General features: G+C 49.0%; 1 protein-coding gene across 1 annotated transcript in view; it reads right to left on the reverse strand.

Annotated features, from left to right (window-relative positions):
* Positions 1-20,235, reverse strand: part of RSBN1 (round spermatid basic protein 1) — a 101,056-nt gene that overhangs the window by 65,768 nt on the left and 15,053 nt on the right. Inside the window, exons 2-3 of the mRNA XM_063955408.1 lie at positions 11,726-12,402; positions 3,087-3,224 (exon numbers count right to left, since the gene is read on the reverse strand). Of these exons, the coding sequence (XP_063811478.1) occupies positions 3,087-3,224; positions 11,726-12,402 (815 nt within the window). The remainder of the gene's footprint in view (positions 1-3,086; positions 3,225-11,725; positions 12,403-20,235) is intronic.

Genomic DNA, 20,235 nt, shown 5'->3' on the forward strand with positions numbered 1-20,235 from the left:
TCCCAGCTGTTGCTGTGGATACGAGGTCCCTGAGACCATCCCCAAACAATTCCTCACCCTTATAAGGCTCTAAGTCAACATCACCTGTCCACTGCCGGGTCTTATACCCTCCTGGCAGAATGGACCTTGCATTAATTCTGGACGCCAGCCGGCAAATATCCCTCTGTGCATCCCTCATATATAAGACTACGTCTTTAATATGCTCTATGTTAGCACCATATTCTCCCTGTCTAGGGTATTAATATTATCTGACAGGGTATCAGACCCTGCTGCAGCAGCACTATGCATGCTGAGGCAATTGCAGGTCTCAGTATAATACCTGAGTGTGTATATACAGACTTCAGGATAGCCTCCTGCTTTTTATCAGCAGGCTCCTTCAAAGTGGCCGTATCCTAAGACGGCAGTGCCACCTTTTATGACAAACGTGTGAGCGCCTTATCCACCCTAGGGGATATCTCCCAACGTGACCTATCCTCTGGCGGGAAAGGGTACGCCAGCAGTAATTTTTTTGAAATTACCAGTTTCTTATCGGGGGAACCCACGCTTCATTCACTCATCTGATGGGGGAACAAAACACCGGCTGCTTTTTCTCCCCAAACATAAACCCCCTTTTATGTGGTACTTGGGTTAAGGTCAGAAATGTGTAACAATTTTTATTGCCGAAATCATGCAACGGATGTTCCTAGTGGATTGTGTATATGTCTCAACCTCGTCGACACTGGAGTCAGACTCCGTGTCGACATCTGTGTCTGCCATCTGAGGTAACGGGCGTTTTTTGAGCCCCTGATGGCCTTTGAGACGCCTGGGCAGGCGCGGGCTGAGAAGCCGGCTGTCCCACAGCTGTTACGTCATCCAGCCTTTTATGTAAGGAGTTGACACTGTCGGTTAATACCTTCCACCTATCCATCCACTCTGGTGTCGGCCCCACAGGGTGCGACATCCCATTTATCGGCATCTGCTCCGCCTCCACATAAGCCTCCTCATCAAACATGTCGACACAGCCGTACCGACACACCGCACACACACAGGGAATGCTCTGACTGAGGACAGGACCCCACACAGCCCTTTGGGGAGACAGAGAGAGAGTATACCAGCACACACCAGAGCGCTATATAATGTAGGGATAAACACTGAGTGAATTTTTCCCAATAGCTGCTTGTATAAACAATATTGCGCCTAAATTTAGTGCCCCCCCCTCTCTTTTTAACCCTTTGAGCCTGAAAACTACAGGGGAGAGCCTGGGGAGCTGTCTTCCAGCTACACTGTGAAGAGAAAATGGCGCCAGTGTGCTGAGGGAGATGGCTCCGCCCCTTTTTCGGCTGACTTTTCTCTTGCTTTTTTATGGATTCTGGCAGGGGTAATTACCACACATATAGCCTCTGGGGCTATATATTGTGATTATTTTGCCAGCCAAGGTGTTTTTATTGCTGCTCAGGGCGCGGCGCGGCGCCCCCCCCCCCCCCCCCCCGCCTGTATGACCTCCCTACAATGCCTGGGCATGCTCCTGATGAGGTGGCGGATGGTCTCCTGAGGGATCTCCTCCCAGACCTGGACTAAAAGCATCCACCAACTCCTGGACAGTCTGTGGTGCAACGTGGATGGAGCGAGACAGGATGTCCCAGATGTGCTCAATTGGATTCAGGTCTGGGGAACAGGCAGGCCAGCCCATAGCATGAATGCCTTCGTCTTGCAGGAGCTGCCGACACACTCCAGCCACATGAGATCTAGCATTGTCTTGCATTAGGAGGAACCCAGGGCCAACCGCAACACCATATGGTCTCACAAGTGGTCTGAGGATCTCATCTCGGTACCTAATGGCAGTCAAGCTACCTCTGGCGAGCACATGGAGGGCTGTGCGGCCCCCCAAAGAAATGCCACAGCATGTGAAATTGATTGTCAATCAGTGTTGCTTCCTAAGTGGACAGTTTGATTTCACAGAAGTGCGATTGACTTGGAGTTGCATTGTGTTGTTTAAGTGTTCCCTTTATTTTTTTGAGCAGTGTATATAATATAATATTGTATAATTTTTCTTTATTATCATTCTTTCTTTTTTTATCCACACAAAAAAAAAAAAAAAGGGGTGGGGGCAAATAATGAAAGCATTTTTGGAAAACGAATTTTGGCGTCAGGCTTCCATTTGATGAAATGAAACGTCATTTGGTCACTATTATTTATGTTGCAGTATTGTAGCCCATGAGTGCTGTGTGGTGCGCACAGCAATGTAGAGGCACTGGAGTAGCAGGCTGATTAGCCAAACGACTCAAGGGATATTTCTACCAGCTTAACATGGAAGCCAGACCAGGTAACCTGGCAAACATGGACTTTGCCATGCACTGTATTTTATGCCAGACTATAGGTCAGATAAGTCCAAGTATCTAGAACCTACATAATGTTAGATATATTTAATTTAACAGTTTACCAAACTCCACCATTACAGTTTGTGTAACTGAGGAGATCCATGTTTAAGCACAGGTGACTTAGGGGGTCCTTCTGACCCGATTGCTCACGGAGGTTCTTTGCAGTGCAGCGATCAGTTCAGAACTGCACATGCGCTGGTGCTGCATTGCGCTGGCGCATGACTGACAGCCGACAACTGTTGTTGCGCGACGATCGCTTTGGCCTGATTGACAGGCAGAGGCGGTCGCTGGGTAGGAGGGGGCCGCCGGTTTTTTGGGCACGGTCCGGCCAACGCAGGCATGGACGGACCGTGCTGGGGTGTACGAGTAGCTCCCGGCCAGCACGCAAAAGCTGCGCTGGCCGGGAGCTACTCCTGAAGTGCAAAAGCATCGCCGCTGTGCGATGCTTTTGCACTTCTGCGACGGGGTAGGGACCGACATGCGGGGCGGGATAGCCCTGTGCTGGGCGTCCCCCCACATGTCTGCGTTCCTAATTGCAGCTGTGCTAAATTTAGCACAGCTACAATCAAGTTGGAATCACCCCCTTAATCAGTACTGCAGTTGGGTACCTTAAACCCTGGACTGTAATGGCAGAGTTTCAGACTGCTTTAAACATCCAGATAAATGTGTCATCAGGTTGGTTATGATTTTATAGGTCTCCTATGTTTATTATATTTCTGAAATACGTACCTTTAAAAATGGAGATTCTTCCAACATGTCTAGGAACTCTGGAAAAAAGTCTCCAACCTCTTCATCAACTGCTCCCACCAAGCTAATTTGCCTCATTGGGCCAGCTCTATATGTCCCACAGCAATACGTCCTGCTGACCTAAAACACAAACACAGGTAACCACATCACAAGGGAAGACAAGAGCAAGATACATGTTTTTCTCCCTTCAGCTAGGAAGTGTTAATATGCTAAAAAAAAAAAAAAAAAAAAACACACAACAAGGCCCACAGCGTATCTAGAATTTCTACCCATGTGTACAAACATACTGGAGATTACTTGGTTGCAGGAAAAAAATAATAAAAAATAAGAATTTACTCACCGGTAATGCTATTTCTCGTAGTCCGTAGTGGATGCTGGGAACTCCGTAAGGACCATGGGGAATAGCGGGCTCCGAAGGAGACTGGGCACTCTAAGAAAGAATTAGGACTAGTTGGTGTGCACTGGCTCCTCCCTCTATGCCCCTACTCCAGACCTCAGTTAGGGAAACTGTGCCCGGAAGAGCTGACACAATAAGGAAGGGATTTGGAATCCCGGGTAAGACTCATACCAGCCACACCAATCACACCGTACAACTCGTGATACTATATCCAGTTAACAGTATGAACAACAACTGAGCCTCACGAACAGATGGCTCAGAACAATAACCCTTTAGTTAGGCAATAACTATATACAAGTATTGCAGATAATCCGCACTTGGGATGGGCGCCCAGCATCAACTACGGACTACGAGAAATAGAATTACCGGTGAGTAAATTATTTTCTCCGACGTCCTAGTGGATGCTGGGAACTCCGTAAGGACCATGGGGAATATACCAAAGCTCCCAAACGGGCGGGAGAGTGCGGATGACTCTGCAGCACCGAATGAGCAAACTCAAGGTCCTCCTCAGCCAGGGTATCAAACTTGTAGAATTTTGCAAATGTGTTTGAACCCGACCAAGTAGCAGCTCGGCAAAGTTGTAAAGCCGAGACCCCTCGGGCAGCCGCCCAAGAAGAAGAGCCCACTTTCATCGTGGAATGGGCTTTTACAGATTTAGGATGCGGCAGTCCAGCCGCAGAATGTGCAAGTTGAATCGTGCTACAGATCCAGCGAGCAATAGTCTGCTTAGAAGCAGGAGCACCCAGCTTATTGGGTGCATACAGGATAAATAGCGAGTCCGTTTTCCTGACTCCAGCCGTCCTGGAAACATATTTTCAGGGCCCTGACTACATCCAGTAACTTGGAATCCTCCAAGTCCCGAGTAGCCGCAGGCACCACAATAGGTTGGTTCACATGAAAAGCTGAAACCACCTTAGGAAGGAATTGGGAACGAGTCCTCAATTCCGCCCTATCCATATGAAAAATCAGATAAGGGCTTTTACATGACAAAGCCGCCAATTCTGATACACGCCTGGCCGACACCAAGGCCAACAGCATGACCACTTTCCACGTGAGGTATTTTAGCTCCACGGTTTTAAGTGGCTCAAGCCAATGCGACTTTAGGAAATCCAACACCACGTTGAGATCCCACGGTGCCACTGGAGGCACAAAAGGGGGCTGAATATGCAGCACTCCTTTAACAAAAGTCTGAACTTCAGGCAGTGAAGCCAGTTCTTTTTGGAAGAAAATCGACAGAGCCGAGATCTGGACCTTAATGGAACCCAATTTTAGGCCCATAGTCACTCCTGACTGTAGGAAGTGCAGAAATCGACCGAGCTGAAATTCCTCCGTTGGGGCCTTCCTGGCCTCACACCAAGCAACATATTTTTGCCATATGCGGTGATAATGTCTTACAGTCACATCTTTCCTAGCTTTTATCAGCGTAGGAATGACTTCCTCCGGAGTGCCCTTTTCTTTTAGGATCCGGTGTTCAACCGCCATGCCGTCAAACGCAGCCGCGGTAAGTCTTGGAACAGACAGGGCCCCTGCTGCAGCAGGTCCTGTCTGAGCGGCAGAGGCCATGGGTCCTCTGAGATCATTTCTTGAAGTTCTGGGTACCAAGCTCTTCTTGGCCAATCCGGAACCACAAGTATAGTTCTTACTCCTCTCATTATTATTCTCAGTACCTTGGGTATGAGAGGCAGAGGAGGGAACACAAACCTACTGGTACACCCACGGTGTCACTAGAGCGTCCACAGCTATCGCCTGAGGGTCCCTTGACCTGGCGCAATATCTTTTTAGCTTTTTGTTGAGGCGGGACGCCATCATGTCCACCTGTGGCCTTTCCCAACGGTGTACAATCATTTGGAAGACTTCTGGATGAAGTCCCCACTCTCCCGGGTGGAGGTCGTGCCTGCTGAGGAAGTCTGCTTCCCAGTTGTCCACTCCCGGAATGAACACTGCTGACAGTGCGAACACATGATTTTCCGCCCATCGGAGAATCCTTGTGGCTTCTGCCATCGCCATCCTGCTTCTTGTGCCGCCCTGACGGTTTACATGGGCGACCGCCGTAATGTTGTCTGACTGGATCAGCACCGGCTGGTGTTGAAGCAGGGGTCTTGCCAGACTTAGAGCATTGTAAATGGCCCTTAGTTCCAGAATATTTATGTGTAGGGAAGTCTCCTGACTCGTCCATAGTCCTTGGAAGTTTCTTCCCTGTGTGACTGCCCCCCAACCTCGAAGGCTGGCATCCGTGGTCACCAGGACCCAGTCCTGTATGCCGAATCTGCGGCCCTCTAGAAGATGAGCACTCTGCAGCCACCACAACAGCGACATCCTGGTCCTTGGAGACAGGGTTATCAGCCGATGCATCTGAAGATGCGACCCGGACCACTTGTCCAACAGATCCCACTGAAAGATCCTTGCATGGAACCTTCCGAATGGAATTGCTTCGTAAGAAGCTACCATCTTTCCCAGGACTCGCGTGCAGTGGTGCACCGACACCTGTTTTGGTTTTAGGAGGTCTCTGACTAGAGATGACAACTCCTTGGCCTTCTCCTCCGGGAGAAACACCTTTTCCTGTTCTGTGTCCAGAACCATCCCCAGGAACAGTAGACGAGTTGTAGGAACCAGCTGCGACTTTGGAATATTCAGGATCCAGCCGTGCTGTTGTAGCACTTCCCGAGCTAGTGCTACTCCGATCAACAACTGTTCCCTGGACCTCGCCTTTATAAGGAGATCGTCCAAGTACGGGATAAGTATAACTCCCTTATTTCGAAGGAGTATCATCATTTCGGCCATTACCTTGGTAAATACCCTCGGTGCCGTGGACAGACCAAACGGCAACGTCTGGAATTGGTAATGACAGTCCTGTACCACAAATCTGAGGTACTCCTGGTGAGGAGGGTAAATGGGGACATGCAGGTAAGCATCCTTGATGTCCAGTGATACCATGTAATCCCCTTCGTCCAGGCTTGCAATAACCGCCCTGAGCGATTCCATTTTGAACTTGAACCTTCGTATATAAGTGTTCAAGGATTTCAAATTTAAAATGGGTCTCACCGAACCGTCCGGTTTCGGTACCACAAACATTGTGGAATAGTAACCCCGTCCCTGTTGAAGGAGGGGTACTTTGGTTATCACCTGCTGGGAGTACAGCTTGTGAATCGCCTCCAGCACCGCCTCCCTGTCTGGGGGAGTAGTTGGCAAGGCTGATTTGAGGAAACGGCGAGGGGGAGACGTCTCGAATTCCAGCTTGTACCCCTGAGATACCACTTGTAGAATCCAGGGATCCCCCCGTGAGCGAACCCACTGGTCGCTGAAGTTCCGGAGACGGGCCCCCACCGCACCTGGCTCCACCTGTGGAGCCCCAGCGTCATGCGGTGGACTTAGAGGAAGCGGGAGAGGACTTTTGTTCCTGGGAACTTGCTGTTTGGTGCAGCTTTTTCCCCCTACCTCTGCCTCTGGGCAGAAAGGACGCGCCTTTAACCCGCTTGCCTTTCTGGGGCCGAAAGGACTGTACCTGATAATACGGTGCTTCCTTTGAAAATGGACATTGCATTTATTCTAGATGCCAGTTGGCAAATATCCCTCATGTATAAGACTACGTCTTTAATATGCTCTACAGTCATCAATATAGTGTCCCTGTCAAGGGTATCAATGTTATCAGACAGGGAATCTGACCACGCAGCTGCAGCACTGCACACCCATGCTGAAGCAATAGCCGGTCTCAGTATAATACCCGAGTGTGTATATACAGACTTCAGGATAGCCTCCTGCTTTCTATCCGCAGGCTCCTTTAGGGCGGCCGTATCCGGAGACGGTAGTGCCACCTTCTTTGACAAGCGTGTGAGCGCTTTATCCACCCTAGGGGATGTCTCCCAACGTATCCTATCCTCTGGCGGGAAAGGGTACGCCCTTAGTAACTTTTTGGAAATTACCAGTTTCTTATCGGGGGAAACCCACGCTTCATCACACACTTCATTTAACTCTTCAGAAGGGGGAAAAACCACAGGTTGCTTTTTCTCCCCAAACATAATACCCTTTTTTGTGGTACCAGGGTTAATGTCAGAAATGTGCAACACATTTTTCATTGCCGTAATCATGTAACGGATGGCCCTATTGGAATGTACACTAGTCTCATCGTCGTCGACACTGGAGTCAGTATCCGTGTCGACATCTGTGTCCGCCATCTGAGGCAGCGGGCGTTTTTGAGCCCCTGATGGCTTTTGAGACGCCTGGGCAGGCACGGACTGAGAAGCCGGCTGTCCCACATCTGCTATGTCATCAAACCTCTTATGTAAGGAGTTGACACTGTCACGTAATTCCTTCCACATATCCATCCACTCAGGTGTCGACCCCGCAGGGGGTGACATCACATTTATCGGCACCTGCTCCGCCTCCACATAAGCCTCCTCATCAAACATGTCGACACAGCCGTACCGACACTCCGCGCACACACAGGAAATGCTCTGACTGAGGACAGTACCCCACAAAGTCCTTTGGGGAGACAGAGAGAGAGTATGCCAGCACACACCACAGCGCTATAAATCACACACAGAGAGAGAGAGAGAGAGAGAGAGAGAGAGAGAGAGAGAGAGAGAGAGAGAGAGAGAGAGAGAGAGAGAGAGACAGAGCGTGTATTTGCGCCTAAATTTAGTGCCCCCCCTCTCTTTTTTACGCTATTGAGCCTGGAAACTGCAGGGGAGAGCCTGGGGAGCGTCCTTCCAGCGGAGCTGTGAGAGGAAATGGCGCCAGTGTGCTGAGGGAGATAGCCCCGCCCCCTTCACGGCGGACTTCTCCCGCTTTTTTTTATGGATATTTGGCAGGGGATTTTACACATATATAGTCTTAATGACTTATATTATGTGTATTTTTTGCCAATGTAAGGTAATCTTATTGCAGCCCAGGGCGCCCGCCCCCCCCCCCCCCCCCCAGCGCCCTGCACCCATTAGTGACCGGAGTGTGAGGTGTGGATGGGGAGCAATGGCGCACAGCTGCAGTGCTGTGCGCTACCTTAATGAAGCCTGGAGTCTTCAGCCGCCAATTTCCTGGACGTTCTTCTTGCTTCTGGCTCTGCAAGGGGGACGGCGGCGCGGCTCCGGGACCGGACGACCGAGGCTGGGCCTGTGTTCGATCCCTCTGGAGCTAATGGTGTCCAGTAGCCTAGAAGCCCAAGCTAGCTGCAAGCAGTGAGTCTGTTGCCAGCAGATCTCACTGAAAATAAAAAAACCTAAATATACTTTCTTTTCTAGAAGCTCAGGAGAGCCCCTAGTGTGCATCCAGCTCGAGCCGGGCACAGATTCTAACCGAGGTCTGGAGGAGGGGCATAGAGGGAGGAGCCAGTGCACACCAGGTAGTCCTAATTCTTTCTTAGAGTGCCCAGTCTCCTTCGGAGCCCGCTATTCCCCATGGTCCTTACGGAGTTCCCAGCATCCACTAGGACGTCAGAGAAAAATGTTTATTATTATTTATAATCTATGGTTATGCCATGAAAAACGGATGCCCTACATCTAAACCTGCAGCGATTGGCAGCACGGCAGACACGGGGAGAGTGCAGGGAGGCAGAGGGACCTTCCGGTCCCTCTGACAGCAGCAGCGGAGGGAAGTTTCTCTTCCCTGCCGCTGCTAACACAATCTGACTGGTCGCATCCTGTGCGACCAGGTCAGATAGAGCACTTGCAGGCATGGTCGCATCTGATGAGACCATGCCAGGCAAGTGCTTAAAGTCGTCATAGTTACACAAACAGATTTGGAAAGGAATGGCAACAACATGTAAGTTTACATTTATTACAAATAGCAACATGATAATGGGATACTAGACTCTGCAAAGTCACAGAACACATTTGTCGATGTTTACTTAAATTTCTTGACATTTTAGATTTAATCCATTTAAATATTAGTAAGATGAAATGTGAGAAGCTGCGTATATATAGATGTGTTCTCATACATGTAGCCTCAATATGCCATGCAGTGCACGATGCCTATTGTCCATGAGCCACCAGGTTCTGTGAAACTTTGCCAACGTCAGGTGTCTTTGTCACAATGCAATGAGGCTGGGACGCACAAGGGTCAGAGACTCAGTCAAACACAGATATACAAGTGTCATATTAAATTAATCAGTAGTCTCCTGGTGCGCCCTAGTTGAATTGCATTGTGAAATAGTCGCATTTTCAGCAAAAAAAAAAAAAAGCCCGATACTAGAAAATGGTCACGTGACCTTGCATGCCAAAAGTATCTATAAAACGGGATGCTGTCATGTGACCGCCACTCGGGATCCCAGCAGTCACCATGCCAACGCAGGGATCCAGAGCAACCAAAATGCCACTAGACAGAATGCCAACGCACAGGGGACTATTCCCACTTGTGAGTGTCCACAACACCCATAGAGTGGGAATAGAACCGGTGGCAAGGGCCCCCCCCCCCCTTCCCCGGCATTCTACTGCGGGGTCGGTATACTGACCTCCGGGATCCCGAGCACTGGTTTCCCAGCCCCAACCCCTATAAAGAGTTTAAGCTCAGTGCAGGAGATGGCGCTACCTAAACTTGAAAGCGATATGCAGATCTCAATACAGCAGTGGTTCTCAAACGCAGTCCTTGGGACCCCAAACAGTTCACGTTTTCCAGGTCAACTAGCAGGTACATTTTAAAAGATCCAAATTAGAGCAATTTATTTAACTTGTGATTCTGCGGAAACCTAGAAAACGCGCACTGTGTGGGGTCCTGAAAACGGAGTTTGAGAATGTGTGCTTTATAGAGATCTGCATAGCTCTTTCAAGTTTTGGCAAGTAGGAAGCGTCATCTCCCGCACTGTATGACAACTTTTTACATTCACTATTGTGGATCTTTGGGATAGATCCGGTGAGGGGCAGCAACTTTCTGCAATGAAGCACCCCAACTTCCCGCTCTCTTCACCGCATGCCAAGAGGAGCTGTTTGGCATGACTGCAGCATTATGAAGACATATCTGTACGTCTTCTTGAATTCAAAAATTAATTCCTAGGTACCCATGTTAAATACTATGCTGGAACTTGAAATAAACACAACTCTTACTTATGTAAAGCAACATATTAAGGTCACATCAGAAACCAAAAGGTTTATAACACATAATTGTCTTAATTATTATATGCCTGTCTACAGTACCTATACAAGTAAACGGTAAGCATTGTGTAGCCTGATACATGTAGAAAAATGCAATCATACAGTTGTGAATGCCCCTTTAAGAAGGACACCTACACATTCTAAAGAGGACCATAGCAACCAAATTCAATTTTACAGAATGTAGTTGTTGATCAATGCTAGCAAGAAGCAGATTGGTTAATATGGGAATCTTCCCCGCTCATTAGAAGTTTTGATACGTTTCCCTCCAATTCTATTAACAGCTAGCATTGTAAAAGGAAATGCTTAACCTACATTAAGCCACACTGTATTTATAAAGTGGTGAGTAATGAAATGCATCAGTCTGTGGCTTTGATTTTCTCCAGACAAGGGGTTACACAAGGATGGATTTCCCCACTAGTCACGTGCCTAGGGGTGCCACATCAGGCTCCCCTGCACCAGCGGCCTGCTCATGTGCTGGCCAGGTTATTCCTTATTTTATTTTACATAAGACAGAAGGGGGACAAATGGCAGAAAGATGTGGTGCAGGAGGTGGTGGTGGGGGGTGAGGCTGGGGCTACTTTGGCATTCTGGAGGCATGGGGGACCAACATTGACATGAAGGGGGCGACAAATAATGTTGTGCCTCTGGCCAGCCTGGGCTTGCATGCAGCACTCTTTTCCGGTTAGCAGTAAAAAAAAAAACACATTGCACCTCTCATTCATCGTTCTGCTATGCCCAGTTTTTACAAAGCTTGGAATGCCTAATCAGGTGCAGTATAAGAGGGGGCCATGTGCAGGTTCGGTGCAAGCCCCCTCCTATCTGGCAGCAGAGTAGAATCTGACTTTGTAACAGTCTACTGCACATGCACAGGTCTATGGGAACATGGCACCCACGCCTTGTTGACAGGAACTTCACTTTTGAGCATGCAAAATCACAGGGAAAATGGCCACAGCATTTTTTCTAGCAATTTCTGCAGTGCCAGGCTGCCTATGTGGTAGATATAATTATATGGTTGCAGTGTATGCCCAGCACACCCTGCAACAACTATAGATACGCCATTATGCCGAATGTGATGAAAGTGGTTATTTGATTTTTGGAAGGCACTATGGTTTTTGTACATACAATAAAATAAGTTGTCAATTTACCTGTGTATGGAAGTTTGCAATTGTTGTGGTCTCTATATCTTTTTTGCCAAGGATTTCCATTTTCACTGGGGTGTTTGGGAAATTGAAAGCAAAGTAGTCCAGAAAATCTGGCAAGTAAGCCGCTGCGCCATGCACTATGGCTAGGGCATAATAGGCAGCATTCTTGTCATTTTCATTAAAAGTTCTTTCAAGGAACTCCTCAGCAAATCTCTCCATCTCCATAGGAGACAAAAAGGAGAGTTCGTCCATGTATGCATGTAAAACTGGGGCACCACCATTTGACTGAATCTCTTCATGCATTAACCGGCTAAATCTAGATCCTGTATTTAAAGTACTAGTACGGATGCAGCGCTCCCGATGAGAAGTAAAAGGCATCTGGACCTCCTGGGGTACTCTGTATTCTTCAGTACCCAAGTCAGACCGACATAGTTGTTCATCCTTCAAATATCTGCATGACTCCTTGTTTATTTCTACCTCTGCTTGGTTTAGGACTTCTTGGTTGATGCGAGTCAGACCAGCACACAGAGTCTGCACCTCTTTGTTGTACATTTTCAACCGCTGGCCCCTCAAGTTATCCCGGTGTTTCTTCTTCTTCTTTTTCTTCATTTTCTTAATGAGTAACGCATTATCATCATCCTTTATCAGTCTCTTTGATTTACCATTTTCATCTGGAATTTCTGTGGGGGAGGGGGAGAGGAGAAGGGAAACAAAAAACAAAGAACCACGCAATAAGATTATTCAACTTTTTAAAGATGCCAATATCAAAAGGGCACAGTCACAACATTTCATGACAAATAGACTGCTGAGGAGCACAAACTATGCAAGCTTAGAACTGGAGCCTTCTTATGCACACCAGTGCTAGCTCATTTAATCCAACTTGTGTCAGGTGTTTTATAGCAGATGCGCTTGACGGAAGTTTTACCTTTTAAGAGCCAGTATGCACGTGAGCAGGGCCGGTGCAAGGGTGTTTGGCACCCCCCTACAAACCATAAATTCGCGCCCTCCCTGCCATACATAACAAAGGGACAGTGCGCGCCGAAGGCACAAAAGACAAGTGGAGCGTAGCAACACAATAGTACCAATATAGTAGGTTGCAATGGCGGCAGCACTCAAAGTCATACAAGAAACGTGCTATAAAATGCTTCTACGTTTTATTAAAAAACAGTCACAATTACTGACAAATGATTTTTTAATAAAGCTGAAACGTAAAAGTAATTTCTAGCAAGTTTCTTGTATGAAAGAGTTGCGTCGCCATTGCAACCTACTCGATATTTACATCGGAGAGCACTGGGCAACTACTTTATACACTGTTTGGAGTACCGGACATACAAATAGAAGACATATACATACATATCTATATATGTGCAATAAGCCCCGGCACTCTGGTCCGTAAATTACTTGCTCTGGTGCCCTCCTAGTGGGTGATGGCTTCCACACACATGCAGTCCATAGATTGGTGAACGCAAAAAAACCCAGTAGGGTGTGTTTAATCAAATGGTGACGTTTAGGAGACTTGTTCCCTTCTTCAGACAAAAATACAGTTCAAAGTGTAACAATAAATACAAGCCGGCGGGATCACAGACCACACTGAGAGGAACAGGAGGGGGGGGGGCAAGTTATTACTCATTATCTTTTGTATTTATAGTCACACTTTGCACTGTATTTTTGTCTGAAAAAGGGGACAAGTCCCCGAAATGTTCACCATTTGCTTAAACACCTTGCAGTGCCTAATACATATACATACATACACAAACAAAATATATAGAGATTGCTTGATATGGAGAGACTAGTGTTCACTCTAGGCTGTTTTAGCAGGGCGCCGCGCCCTGCCCGTTTTTTAGCAGGCAAAATCCACCTAGCACCTTTTGCGGCGCCCTGCTAGAACAGCCGCCCGCTTCCTGCCCTCTTGGCGTGTATAGATGCCGTGCGCATGCACGCGGCATCCATTCACGCATTGGGAGAGGGCTGGGGGAAGCCCAGCACCGTCGGAGGTGCTGGGCACGCCCCCAACAGTGACGTCGCCGGCCACAGACGCTCTCTATAGTAGCGTCTGTGGGCCGCACCGCCCCCTAAAATGATGTGGGCATGGCCACACCCCCTAATTTGCGTGGCTGCGCCCCCGTTTCGGGCGCGTGCGGCGAAGCCGCGCGCGCGCACATGTGCCCCCGGAGTCCGGCGCCCTTCCCCTTTTCACGCCTAGAGTGAACACTAGGAGACTGATAGAACATACAGAAAAACAAACTGACTCAGTTGAAGTTCCTCTGCACATGCACAGTGTCCCGGGATGTCTGTCTATCGTTCCTTAAGGCAGGTGAGATGGCTCTATGGAGATGGGGGCATCTAGTGGCTCCTCGCAGTACTGCAGTCAGTAGTAACAAGCTCTCTGCTCCCGAGTCCATCACTTGCTCTTTACGTCTGACCCTTTCAACTTCCCCTCTCCTACCGCTGGAGGCATGGGTGGACTAGAAGAGCAGCGTCTCATGCTGCCAGCTCCGCTATCTGCCACAGAGTGACAAGCGCAGTGGCAGCAGACAGCAACAGCGCACAGCACAGGGATGCAGAGCACCTCTCATTCCTGGCGCCTCCCTGCTTTGCATCAGTTTGCTGGGTGGGTTCCACCGGCACTGCACGTAAGCTTCAATCAGGAAGCATTTTTGGTGTTTAACACTAATGTAGCACCCTATTTATCACCTGACTATAGGGCTCCAAACAAATAAATAGCTTTAGGTAAAAGAAATGTGTGTAAATAAATGATGTGGAAATATGTACATAAGTTATAAATGCATATGTAATTTTATTGAGGTAATATAACTACCATTTTTAGGTTGTGTTTAATTTTGTGTACCTATACACGCTGGGTATGGGTTACCGGCGCCGGGTATCCCAGCGGCCATATACCGACCACGGGATCCTGACAGCAAAATGGCGGCACACGCAGTGAAGCCCCTTGTGGGCTCACCACACTACGGGCTCTGTGGTGAGCACAGGTTCTATTCCCACTCTACGGGTGTCATGGACACACGAGTGGGAATAGTCTGTGCTAGGCAGCATGCTGACTGTCGGGATGCAGGGGTCGGTATTGTGACCGGTGGTCTCCTGACCGCCAGTCACATAACTACATCCCACCTATACATGTTAGTAGAGTTGTCATGGTAATTGGTTAGACAGAGTGTAATAGGGAAAGAAGCTGGCAGTGAAAGGGTTAAAAATGGCAGAGAGGTGACCTAGACAGAAGCTTACAGAGTCCACGTCGCATGCAGCCTGTTAAGAGTGTACGGGGCTCATTTATTGCCGAATGATAAAACTCGTTCAATATGATAAAATTTAACACTCAGATAAGTGGTGCACCAGCTAATCCGCTCCCAACAGTGACGTGTTTGAAAAAAAATAGGATTTTGGTACCTACCGGTAAATCCTTTTCTCGTAGTCCTAGAGGATGCTGGGGTCCACATTAGTACCATGGGGTATAGATGGGTCCACCAGTAGCCATTAGCACTTTAAGATTGAGAGTGTGGGCTGGCTCCTCCCTCTAAGCCCCTCCTACCAGACTCGGTCTAGAAACTGTGCCCGAGGAGGCGACATACTTCGAGAGAAGGATTATACACAGAGTGGTGAGATTCATACCACCTCACACATACAAGGCACGTCAAGCCAACTAGCTTGAACTACTCAGCAACAGCTGAAACATTACATACCAAGTAACAATGTAGTACTCAACCAAATAACAATTGCAGGAAAACGAAGCGCTGGGCGGGCGCCCAGCATCCTCTACGGACTACGAGAAAAAGATTTATCGGTAGGTACCAAAATCCTATTTTATCTTTAAGTCCTAGAGGATGCTGGGGTCCACATTAGTACCATGGGGATGTACCAAAGCTCCCAGAACGGGAGGGGGAGTGCTGAGGCTCCTGCAGAAGTGATTTCCTGAACTTCAGATCAGAGGCCAAAGTATCGAACTTGTAAAACTTTGCAAACGTGTTCAACCCAGACCAAGTTGCAGCTCGGCAAAGTTGCACTGTCGAGACACCCCGGGCAGCCACCCAGGAAGACCCCACCTTAGGAGTAGAGTGGGCTTATTTTGGACACTGCAGTCCTGCCGTAGAGTAGTGTGCTGGATAGTGAACCTGATCCAGCGAGAAGACAGTCTGCTTAGAAGCAGGACACCCAATTTTCTTGGGATCATATAGGACAAACCATCAGACTATCTGGGAAAAGAAGTTCTCTTCACATATCCTCAGAGCCCTTACGACATCCAAGGACTTTGATGTAAATGAGGAGTCAGTAGCCACTGGCACCACAATAGGTTGGTTGATATGAAATGCCGACACAACCTTCGGAAGAAACTGCTGACGAGTCCAGAGCACAGCTCTATTTTCATGGAAGATCAAGTAAGGTTTTTTTACAGGATAAAACCCCCAGCTCGGACAAACGTCTAGCAGAAGCCAAGGACAACAAAGTGACCACCTTCCATGTAAGAAATTTGACCTCAACCTCCTGTAGAGGCTCAAACCAATCCGACTGGAGGAACTGCAACACCACGTTAAGGTCCCAAGGCGCTGTAGGCGGTACAAAAGGAGGTTGGATATGCAGAACTCCCTTCAGAAAGATCTGAACCTCAGGGAGGGCAGCCAATTGTTGCTGAAAGAAAATGGTTAGGGCTGAAATCTGGACCTTCACAGATCCCAACCTCAGACCCATATCCACTCCTGCTTGCAGGAAGAGGCTGGAACGTCCCAGTTGAAACTTCAACGTAGGAAACTTCTTGGACTCACACCAAGAGACATATTTCTTCCAAATACGATAGTAATGTTTAGACGTTACCCCTTTCCTAGCCTGTATGAGGGTAGGAATAACCTTCTTCGGAATGCCCTTCCGAGCAAGAATCAGGTGCTCAACTTCCATGCCATCAAACGTAGCCGCGGTAAGTCTTGATAGGCGAACAGCCCCTGCTGCAGCAGGTCCTCCCGCAGAGGAAGAGGCCTTGGTACTTCTTGCAGTAGATTCAGAAGGTCCGCGTACCAAGCCCTTCTTGGCCAGTCTGGGGCAATGAGGATCACTTGGACCCTTGGAACTTTAGGATTCTTGGTAAGAGTGGGAGCGGTGGAAACATGTACACCGACTGGAACACCCACAGAGACACCAGGGCGTCCACTGCCACAGGGACCCTCAACCTGGAACAATAAAGCAGAAGCTTCTTGTCGAGATGAGAGGCCATCATGTCTATTTGGGGTACGCCCCAAAGATCTATTATTTCCAAAGGACACCTCCGGATGGAGTCACTCTCCTGGATGGAGATAGTGTCTGCTGAGGACGTCTGCTTCCCAGTGGTCTACTCCCGGAATGAAGATGGCTGACAGCACTAACGCCCGTTTTTCTGTCCAGATAAGTATTCTTGTTACCTCTGACATTACCGCTCTGCTCTCCGTTCCGCTGTCCGGCTGCACTTGCATGGCCCGATTTCTCAGAAGAGGGGCCGCCCGAAGACTACTGTTGTAGACGGCGCTTAGTTCCAGGATGTTGATGGGCAGGCCAGCCTCCAGGATTGACCAACATCCTTGGAAGGTTACTCCTTGAGCGACTGCGCACCAGCCCCAAAGGCTCGCATTCGTGGTTAGAAGGACCCAGTCCTGAAACCCGAATCTGCGTCCTTCCAGAAGGGGAGGCAATATTGGAGCCACCGGAGTGAAATCCTGGCCTTTGGCGACAGACGAATTCTCTGGTGCATATGGAGGGGAGATGCCGACCACTTGTCCGGGAGATCCAGTTGGAAGGTCTGAGCGTGGAACCTCCCGTAATAGAGAGCCTCGTAAGAGGCCACCATCTTTCCCAATAGGCGAATGCATTGATGAACAGACACCCAGGGTGGCTTCGGGACATCCCGATCCATAGCTTGTATCACCAACGCCTTTTTCGGCGGAAGAAACACCCTCTGCACTTCCGTATCCAGGATCATTCCCAGAAATAACAACCTCTGGGTTGGTTCCAAATGTGACTTTCGAGGGTTCAGAATCCAGAGACTCTGGAGCAGTCGTGTTGTGACTGTGGACTGCAGTAGCTTCTCCTTGCACAATACCTGCTTGCAGTAGCTTCTCCTTGGACAATGCCTGCTTGAACTTCAGAATTACCCAGGGCAGGAGAGACACCGGAGGGAACACGTACGGCAGCCGAACGTTCCATGGAACCGCCAGTGCATCCACGAACGCTGCTTGAGGACCCTTTGTTCTTGCTCCGAAGACCGGAACCTTGTGATTGTGTCGAGACGCCATAAGGTCCACGTCTGCTAGGCCCCACCTTTCCACTAGGAGTTGAAACACTTCTGGATGGAGGCCCCACTCTCCGGCGTGTACGTCCTGACGACTGAGAAAGTCCGCTTCCCAATTCAGGACCCCCGAAATGAATATCGCCGATATGGCCGGTAGATGGCGTTCCGCCCATTGAAGAATCCGTGATGCTTCCTTCACTGCCAAGCTGCTTCAAGTGCCGCCTTGATGATTTATGTGAGCCACTGTGGTAGCGTTGTCCGACTGTACCTGAACAGGTCGGTTCTGTATTAAATGCTGGGCGAGGTTCAATGAGTTGAATACTGCCCGCAATTCCAGAATATTGTTTGGGAGGCGAGACTCCTCCTTGGTCCACCGACCTTGCATCAGTCGTCAGTAGGACCCAGTGCGATATCCAGAAGGGACAACCCCTGCACAACCGTTGGTCCTGGAGCCACCAGCACAGGTGACAGACGAACCTCCAGAGTAAAGGAGATCAACTGAGACCTGATCCGGTGAGGCAGGCCGTCCCACTTGGCCAGAATTAGCCTCTGGAGAGGGCGAGAATGGAATTGAGCATACTCCACCATGTCGAATGCAGACACCATGAGGGCCTAGCACTTGCATCGCCGAATGTATCGACACTTGCAGACGAGATAGGAAGCATCGAATCCTGTCCTGAAGCTTCAGGACTTTCTCCTGAGACAAGTACAACCGTTGGGAGCGTTATTGGACACTCACAACCAAGTGCACCATGCTCTGAGCAGGAACCAGGGAGGATTTCTTCCAGTTGATGAGCTATCGGTGGGCTTGCAGAAACCGGACAGTCAGATCCAGATGACGTAGGAGAATTTCTGGGGAATTTGCCAGGATCAACAAGTCGTCCAGATACGGTAGGATCCTGACCCCTTGACGGCGGAGTGTAGCAGTCATGACCGCCATGACTTTGGTGAAGACTCGTGGTCAAACCAAAAAGGTAACGCCTGAAATTGATAATGAAGGTTGCCAACCGCAAACCTCAGGTACTGCTGATGCGACACTGCTATAGGGATATGCAGGTAAGCATCCTGTATGTCCAGGGAGACTATATAATCCCCAGGTTCCAAGGCCAGGACAATAGAGCGAAGAGTTTCCATACGAAACTTGGATACCTTCACAAATTTGTTCAACGCCTTGAGGCCGAGAATGGGCCGGAAGGACCCATTCGGTTTCAGGACTAGGAATAGCGGCGAATAGTACCCCTGGCCCCTCTGAGCAAGAGGCACCTGTACTACCACTGCCGTTTCCAGGAGGGTCTGTACCACCGAATGAAGAGTCCTTGCCTTTACTTGATCCGAAAGGACGTCTGTCAGGCAAAATCAATGAGGGGGGCGGTTTTTGAAGGCGATGGCTCAACCTCGAGTGACGACTTCCCATACCCAGGCATCTGAAGTGAAGTGGTCTTCAACCATTCCTCGGTATACCCTAGAAGCCGGGCCCCCACCGTGGGGTCCACCAGGGGGAGGCTTGGCCAGTCATACGGCAGGCTTATCAGTCTTGGAAGCTGGCCGATTGGCAGCCCAGGCACGTTTGGGTTTTGGCTTACCAGATTTGGAAGTGCGACCCTGTTTGGTGTACGCCTGACCTTTTGCTTTTCCTGAAGGACGAAAGGAAGTACTTTTAGCCTTCGGTACAGAAGGAGCAGTACTTGGTAGACAGGCTGTTTTAGCAGACGCCAAATCAGCCACCATCTTATTTAAGTCCTCTCCAAAAAATAAGATTTTACTTACCGATAAATCTATTTCTCGTAGTCCGTAGTGGATGCTGGGACTCCGTAAGGACCATGGGGATATAGCGGCTCCGCAGGAGACAGGGCACAATAATAAAAGCTTTAGGATCAGGTGGTGTGCACTGGCTCCTCCCCCTATGACCCTCCTCCAAGCCTCAGGATACTGTGCCCGGACGAGCGTGCATAATAAGGAAGGATATTGAATCCCGGGTAAGACTCATACCAGCCACACCAATCACACCGTACAACCTGTGATCTGAACCCAGTTAACAGTATGATAACAACGAAGGAGCCTCTGAAAAGACGGCTCACAACAAGAATAACCCGATTTTTGTAACAATAACTATGTACAAGTATTGCAGACAATCCGCACTTGGGATGGGCGCCCAGCATCCACTACGGACTACGAGAAATAGATTTATCGGTAAGTAAAATCTTATTTTCTCTGACGTCCTAGTGGATGCTGGGACTCCGTAAGGACC

Source organism: Pseudophryne corroboree, chromosome 2 (assembly GCF_028390025.1).
Source record: "Pseudophryne corroboree isolate aPseCor3 chromosome 2, aPseCor3.hap2, whole genome shotgun sequence".
NCBI classification, from domain to species: Eukaryota; Metazoa; Chordata; class Amphibia; order Anura; family Myobatrachidae; genus Pseudophryne; species Pseudophryne corroboree.